The 7,845-nt window shown below is 52.8% G+C and overlaps 1 protein-coding gene across 4 annotated transcripts; it reads right to left on the bottom strand.

Moving 5' to 3' along the window:
* Nucleotides 1-3,612: 3,612 nt before the first annotated feature.
* Nucleotides 3,613-7,232, bottom strand: LOC306799085 (E3 ubiquitin-protein ligase Topors-like). Of its 4 annotated transcripts, none has more exons than XM_079299620.1 (2): nt 6,582-7,232; nt 3,613-3,638 (listed from the first exon to the last, which is right to left on the bottom strand). In XM_079299620.1, the coding sequence occupies exon 1, from the start codon at nt 7,203-7,205 to the stop codon at nt 6,585-6,587; it is 621 nt and encodes a 206-aa protein (XP_079155746.1). In that variant the 5' UTR covers nt 7,206-7,232; the 3' UTR covers nt 3,613-3,638; nt 6,582-6,584. The 4 variants fall into 4 exon arrangements, with proteins under 4 accessions (XP_079155746.1, XP_079155744.1, XP_079155747.1 ...); XM_079299618.1 differs by having other exon boundaries at nt 3,632-3,665; XM_079299621.1 differs by having other exon boundaries at nt 3,633-3,650.
* Between the last annotated feature and the right edge of the window lie 613 nt (nt 7,233-7,845).

Genomic DNA, 7,845 nt, shown 5'->3' with positions numbered 1-7,845 from the left:
AGTTCATATCCTACTTCTACACTTCATTTCCTGCTCCTATTGCTACTTCGACAAGGAAGGGGTTTTGGATTTTTCCGCCGTCGTGTGGCCGGCCTCTTTGGGGGCTGGGGACAGTCCTGAGGGCCAGAGCCCTTCCTCTTTGCGGGGCGCCGGGGCTCCTCGGGCAAGCAGTCCCTGTGCCGGCCAGGAGCGCAAGGGCTGCGGCTGCAGCCCTGGGCAGAGGGGCCGGCTCCTGCTGCTGCTGCTGTCCCGCCGGGCTCCTGCTGGGGCTGCTCCCGCTCGGCAGGGACGGGCACGGATGGAGACTGGGAGGGACGGTCACAGAGGGTGTCATCTGATGTTCCAATGTCCACTTCCACCCTGGAGACGACTGGAATGTGCGAGGAGGGCAGGATGGGGGTGGGAGTCCCCTGGCTTGAGGCAGGGATAGCTGTGGTACCCTCCTCCTCATTATCCTCATCCTGGTGCTCCTGCTGCATCTCCTGCTCCTGCTGATCCTCCTCAACATGGGAGTTCCAGAGGTTCATCAGCCGCTGGATCTCAGCACTGCACCTGTCAGCGGCAGTGTCGATGAGTCGCCGCACAAATGGCACCGTCTGCTCCTGCAGCAGGGGTTGCAGCTCCCGCACCAAGGCCTCCTCACTCAGCCCATAGTAGCACAAATTGGCTACGACGACACTCTGGGCCAGAGCCACCTCCCACCAGCGGGTCCTGAGCAGCTCCCATAGCTCCTGCTTCAGCCAGGGCAGCAGGGGCTCCAGGATTTCGGAGCGCTCCTGGAAAATGCCTGCCCAGAGCTCAGCTGGGAAGCCAGCTACATAGGTGCTGCCCATCAGCTGCACAGCCCCCCTGCTCATCCTGCTGGCCAGCAGCCGCTGAGTCAGAGGAGCTGGGAAGAGCGAGCTCCAGGAAGTCTTCCTCTGAGCGAGCGGAGTAAATGATGGTGTTGATGGGCTGCCTTCACAGGGGGCAGGATGGTTTCCTCTGGACCCAGCGCACAATGCAGCCCAGGCAGAACTGGTGCAGGCACGGTGAAACAGAAGCCTTTTCACCGGCACCCTCACGGCAGATGGGGCAGTTCCAATCTGTCTCCGTGGCCATGGTTGCGGGTTGCAGCAGAGCTGGGTGCAGCAGCTGGTCCCTCTTGCTGGCGTGACACGCTGCAATACAGGTCACTTGCTGTCCCAGGGAGATGGGCGGCTCCAAGGAATGCCCAGGCCCCTCAGGAAGGACACACTCACAGCTCGCCAAACACCATCGCCCACCCCAGGGCCACCCTGCAGTCATGGTTCCTGCACTGCTCACCTGAGCTGATGCAGGCACCACTCACAGCACTTGGCTTCCCCAAGCAGGCAGGGCTAAGGAAACAGGCAGAGGCACGTGAATCACACTGAGAGTTGCCCACAGCAGCTCCTAGTGACTTCGCGGGCTTCCAGTCCTCCCAGGCACGCTTGCCAGGAGTGCAGGGCCGAGCGAGTCTGAGCCAGGCTCTGCCTGTGCCCTGACATAAGCACTGAGTGTTGTGAGGTCACAATGCATTGCTCACTGAGGTTGCCATCCATGGGGTCTGTGGGCCGCTGATGTCACGGTCATCTGTTCTGTACTGGCAGCCTTGACTGCCTTCCAAATCTGCCATAGCAGGCATTTCTCCCCTGCAGGTACATGGGATCAGGAGAAAAAATGGGACAAGTGGGCCATGCCAGTATTTTTTTATGCCTCAGAATTTTATGTGTATTTTGAAAGATTATTCCATTCTCTTCTCATTTAGAAGCTCACTGTTGTAATCTTATACCAGATGCATAAGGAAGGTTTTACCTGTCCCTTCTGTCCCTATCCTATTGGCAGACAGCCAGAAATCCCCTCCCTGACCCTTTTTTTAGAAAAATCCAAGACCTGAGATGCTGTCTCTTTTTTGCCTTGCCACCGCCATGAAACAAAGAAAGGCAAGGGGCCTCTTTTGAACGTCGTGCTTGTCTCATATGCTAAACCCTAGCTCCATCTTATGGATACATAGGAAGAAGTTACAGTTTGTAGCTTCACACTTCCTGCTAGATTTATGGTTTTTTCACAGGAGGCTGCTATATACATCAGGCATATATGTTCTGGCTTTTAAATGTTGAGGAGCCCCTACTTTTTATTCTCATTGCTCCTCGCCTTCGCCACTGGGAGAAGTAAGCGCCTCCTGACATTTCAAGCCCATCTCTGCACAAACATCTTGCCAGGTTGCTTTTAAATTCAGATATTTTTTTCTCTTCTCCACAGCCCCATTGTGTTGGCGTTGATGGGTACAATTGTGTGGTCATTAGCTCAGTGACAGTTAAAACCCTCTGTGGCTCTGATGCCATTCAAAAATCGAGTGGAACGTGGATAAAGAACTGAAAATTAATCATCAAGCAAAACTTTGGGAAAACCAAAAATTGTCCACAATGTGGACAAAATCTATATGGTCATCCAGTTTTAAACTCATTCCCTTGTGGTGGTGCTTGCCACAGACTGGGCCTCCAAGCAAGGGCAGTTTTGTCTGTTCCTGCTGTGCTTCCCAAGCTGCATTGCCTGCAGCTTTTGAGAGGGCTGTAAATCACTCCAGCCAGGAATGCATCGGGGTATATATTTCCTCTTTCGGATGGTTACTTGAACCTGTGGGAAGTGAGTGTAGTGATTTCAGTTCCCAAATACTGAGATTTCCTGCCCAGCACATCAATTTAAATGGAAGATTTAGCATTGGCTAAATTGCTAGTGCACCCACTAGTATTATTTAATCATTTTCTTTCTTGAGATAGGAACAGGAAGAATGCTATGATTACTGTGTCTTTTTCCTAATTACTTAGGATCAGACAAAGTATTCGCATGGGTTAGAAAAGGATACAAAAGAGGCTCTTTCAGGTCCCAGGTTTATTTCATGGCGATGGTGTGGCAGGAAAGAGGGAGATCCTCTCTGGAAGCGGGGTATTCAGGAGAAGGTAATGGGAGTGGCCTTGGATGGCAGCCAATGGGGTAAGGACACAGGGGGTAATACAGGAACTCCAGGTGGGCTACAAGGTCACAGGGGAAGGTCACAGGACAGGAAGAGGGACAGGGAGCCAGGGACCAACCGGAAGAGACGGACAGAGGTATGCTGAATCATTCTTTATACCTCATTACAACAGAAGAAGGAAAAAAAAGTTATTTAAACAAAAAATCTTTGTTACTAGAAACTACAGGGAAAAAAAAAAGAAGAATCAGAATGAAACTTTCAGAACACTTCTCCTTCCCCAACAACTTCTTTTCTTTCACACTGACAATGGCCAGAAACAAATCAGTCAGTTTATCATCCCTATAAATAGACTTTTGCCAATTTTCTTGGGAGAGGACTCTTCTCATCAGTCTACAGGGTCCTTTCCACAAGAATCAGTTTTCTCGTGGCTTCCATGTCACCAGGAATCAGCCACCTGGGAGAATGGAAATCTGATCAATGTGTAGAAATTTGTTTTTTGACTAACAGTCTTCCCACAACTGTTATCGAGGACCACGACAGCTTATGTGTCACACTTTAAGGACTATAGCAGTTCACAGAAAAGTGCTCTTCATTTTTGAAAACAGAACTCCTTCTCTTTCTCCTTCTCTTCCTTCTCCACCTCCTGCTCCTGCTTCTCCTGCTCCTCCTCCTGCTTCTCTTCCTGCTCCTCCTCCTCCTGCTCCTTCTTTTCTCTGGGGGTGAACCGGTTGTTCATGTCTCTGCTCTCTCCTCTCTGTTCAAACTTACTCATGAGATAACAGCTACTTCAACATCTGCCTCTTTTAGAACTATTGCCTCTGTTATTTTTTATAGTTAGAAAATTATTATCCACCCCATAATACTCTTCTTTAAGTTACAGGGGAAAAAAAAATATTCACACCTTAAAAAACAAGAGAAATTTCAGTCCAGTGGTGAAGAAACTCCCTCAAACCCTTTAATCTAAGACCTGTCTTCTTCTTTTTCTCTGACCTCGCTAGTTTCATGCTCTTTCTGTGCATGTCTCCATCTTGGTTCCTTTTCATTCATTCACAGAGAGAACACAGTGTCTGTAGGTCTCATCCTGGGCAGTGCAAGAGTGAATATCTTGCCAGGCAGGGGCTGGAGCAGCTGGGCTGGAGTATTTCAGGCTGTGCTGGGGGCTGGGCCAGGAGGGCGGGGCCCAGCCAGAAACGGGGGTGGCTGCTCTGGCTGCAGGACTGTTCTCTGCCTTTTGACTGCATTCAGCTCCAGCCATGGCTGATGGTCTTCCCTTCCCCTGCCCAGCAGGCAAGGCTTGGGGCGCATGGGCCCGGCCAAGAGCTGCTCCCAGCGCTCGGCCAGCGCTGTAGCAGAGCAGGGGCTGGCTGAGATCTCAGCAGCTGAGCGGGCCTCCTGTCCCCCTTCCATGCAAGGCCGGGATCTCAGCGGCGCCTCAGCAGCAGCATTGCAGCAGCAGCATTGCAGCAGCAGCAGCAGCATTGCAGCAGCAGCATTGCAGCAGCAGCAGCAGCATTGCAGCCGTGCCCTGGGCCCGCCTGGCCGCGCTGGGGCAGGAACCCGACCCGGCAGCGCTGCAGCACAGGCAGAGCCCAGGGCCTGGCTCAGCCCCGCTCGGCCCGGCCCCACCAGGCCCACAGGCTGGGGACGAGGAATAATTACCCTCTGAGAGGCGGGAAATGGAAGAGAGCTGCAGGGGGATTGTTCATTTGGAAATGTGAATGTCACAGAGGCGTGCCCAGCTCTTTCACTGTTTCACCGGGTTATCAGTTCTCAAATCCAATCACGGATTGGTTTTTGTCAGACATGGAGGAAGCCCAGCTGTTCCTCTCAGAAAAAATCACTTGCATGGATTGTCGTTAGTGCCAAAGCATCCCAGTGAGTTACAGCTGGAAACCAATCTGGGAGAGAAGAGGATTTTTGGAAGGGTTTTCCTGCTGCATCTTTACCATCCTATCACAATATCTTCTCGGGAAAAAGGCCTAGGCACATCACAGTATCATGCCAAGCTTCTTGAACCCACAAAATTCCTCACCTCAGTCACTGCCACCATAGCAGGAGTTTAGCTCATGGTCAGCGTGAATTAAAGAAAAATCCATGTTCCTGCTGCCTTGATGAATGAGTCCAGTAAGCAGGGTTCTCTCTTGGGGGAATGTGGTTGAGTGGGTCAGTCTGAGCATTTTCCTTGTCCTTTCCCTGAATGGCCCCCATTCAGTACTGTGGGCAGCACCAAACTATAACCTGTCCCCTGCATGTGTCATTTACTTGTCATATTTTGTCATTTAGAGGAGCAAGATCTTTCAAAAATCCCTGGAAGAGTTTTGATTTATGATGAGAGGCAAAGGGTAAAAAATCCAATCAAACATATATCTCTTTGGATCAGGGTCTGTATTGACCTGCTAAGAGCAGGTCACAAAAGCAGCCTGTACAATCAAGTCTGGGGCACCAGCTCCTAGGAGGTTGATGAGTGATGAAGGCACAGGTTTTTGTTTGGAAATCCAGAGGCTGGTTTATTTACATACAGCTTAAATAGAAGTCCGGGACAAGAACACGAATGGGCTGAGAGTACAAGGCTGACGGATCATATATGGAGCAAGAGTGGGGGTTCGGGGGTTAAAGTCCAATTGGGACAGGGCAAGATACTGCATAGGAGGGGTCAGGGATAGGGAAAACCAATGGGCAATGTCAGGGTGGGGCAATGAACCAGAACAGAACCAATAGAGACCCAGGGAATACAGAACATTCAAGGGGACGTGCATAAATGGGAGAAAGGGGCTGACCCAGGGTGGTCAGAGCCAAGACGTCAATGGGACACTGAAATTATGGGACAATTAACATATGAGTGCAAAGGTTTTGAAAAGGAGGCCTGCAAGTTGCTTGTCGTCTTTCAGTAGCACCTGGCACAGTCCCATCCCACGGCTCTTCTGGGTCTCTGTGGCTCCATTGCTGCCTGATGCATGCCCTCACCTCCCATTCCAAGTTGCCACCCACAGTGGGGTGGGAGAGAATCCAGAAAATACACCAGGATAAGAGAAAGAAAGGACACCTCAGAGACTATGTCAAAGAAACAACAATTTATTTCCTACTTCTACAATTATTTTCATACTTCTACCATTTATTTCCTACTTCTAAATTCATTTCCTACATCTACATTTTATTTCCTACACCTATTGCTACTTCTACAATCAGGGGTTTTTGGCTTCTTCCGCCGCCGTGGGGCCGGCCTCTTTGGGGGCTGGGGACAGTCCTGAGGGCCAGAGCCCTTCCTCTTTGCGGGGCGCCGGGGCTCCTCGGGCAAGCAGTCCCTGTGCCGGCCAGGAGCGCAAGGGCTGCGGCTGGAGCCCTGGACAGAGGGGCCGGCTCCTGCTGCTGCTGCTGTCCCGCAGGGCTCCTGCTGGGGCTGCTCCCGCTCAACAGGGACGGGCATGGATGGAGAGTGGATAGCACAGTCACAGAGGGTGTCATCTGATGTTCTAATGTCCACTTCCACCCTGGACATGACTGGGCTGTGGGAGGAGGGCAGGATGAGGGTGGCAGACCCCTGGCTTGAGGCAGGGATAGCTGTAGGACCCTCCTCGTCATTATCTTCCTCCTGCTGCTCCTACTGAACCTCCTACTCCTGGTCCTCCTCCTCATCCTCATGGGAGTTCAGGAGGCTCATCAGCCGGAGGATCTCAGCACTGCACCTGTCAGCGGCAGTGTCGATGAGCCGCCGCACAAATGGCACCGTCTGCTCCTGCAGCAGGGGTTGCAGCTCCCGCACCAAGGCCTCCTCACTCAGCCCATAGTAGCACAAATTGGCTACGACGACACTCTGGGCCAGAGCCACCTCCCACCAGCGGGTCCTGAGCAGCTCCCATAGCTCCTGCTTCAGCCAGGGCAGCAGGGGCTCCAGGATTTCGGAGCGCTCCTGGAAAATGCCTGCCCAGAGCTCAGCTGGGAAGCCAGCTACATAGGTGCTGCCCATCAGCTGCACAGCCCCCTGCTCATCCTGCTGGCCAGCAGCCGCTGAGTCAGAGGAGCTGGGAAGAGCGAGCTCCAGGAAGTCTTCCTCTGAGCGAGCGGAGTAAATGATGGTGTTGATGGGCTGCCTGCACAGGGGGCAGGATGGTTTCCTCTGGACCCAGCGCACAATGCAGCCCAGGCAGAACTGGTGCAGGCACGGTGAAACAGAAGCCTTTTCACCGGCACCCTCACGGCAGATGGGGCAGTTCCAATCTGTCTCCGTGGCCATGGTTGCGGGTTGGCAGCAGAGCTGGGCACAGCAGCTGGTCCCTCTTGCTGGCGTGACACGCTGCAAAACAGGTCACTTGCTGTCCCAGGGAGATGGGCGGCTCCAAGGAATGCCCAGGCCCCTCAGGAAGGACACACTCACAGCTCCCCAAACACCATCGCCCACCCCAGGGCCACCCCGCAGTCATGGTTCCTGCACTGCTCACCTGAGCTGATGCAGGCACCGCTCACAGCACTTGGCTTCCCCAAGCAGGCAGGGCTAAGGAAACAGCCAAACGCACGTGAATCTCACTGAGAGTTGCCCACAGCAGCTCCCAGTGACCTCGCGGGCTTCCAGTCCTCCCAGGCACGCTTGCCAGGAGTGCAGGGCCGAGCGAGTCTGAGCCAGGCTCTGCCTGTGCCCTGACATAAGCACTGAGTGTTGTGAGGTCACAATGCATTGCTCACTGAGGTTGCCATCCATGGGGCCTTTTCTGTTTTGTACTGGCAGTCTCGACTTCCCTCCAAATTTGCCATAGCAGGCATTTCACTCCTGCAGTAGAGGCCCTCAGGAGAAAATGACGTGAGTATTGGCTATGACGTCATTCCTTCATGCCTGTAAATTTTATAATGATTTTGATCTTTAGTGCATGTACTTCTCC

Source organism: Erithacus rubecula, assembly GCF_903797595.1.
Source record: "Erithacus rubecula genome assembly, chromosome: 3".
In the NCBI taxonomy this organism is placed as follows: domain Eukaryota; kingdom Metazoa; phylum Chordata; class Aves; order Passeriformes; family Muscicapidae; genus Erithacus; species Erithacus rubecula.
This window is presented reverse-complemented; position numbering and strand designations above follow the sequence as displayed.

What these genes read in the sequence shown, in the direction of transcription:
- LOC306799085 (XM_079299620.1), bottom strand. Translation starts at nt 7,205, where the DNA reads ATGGCCACGGAGACAGATTGGAACTGCCCCATCTGCCGTGAGGGTGCC.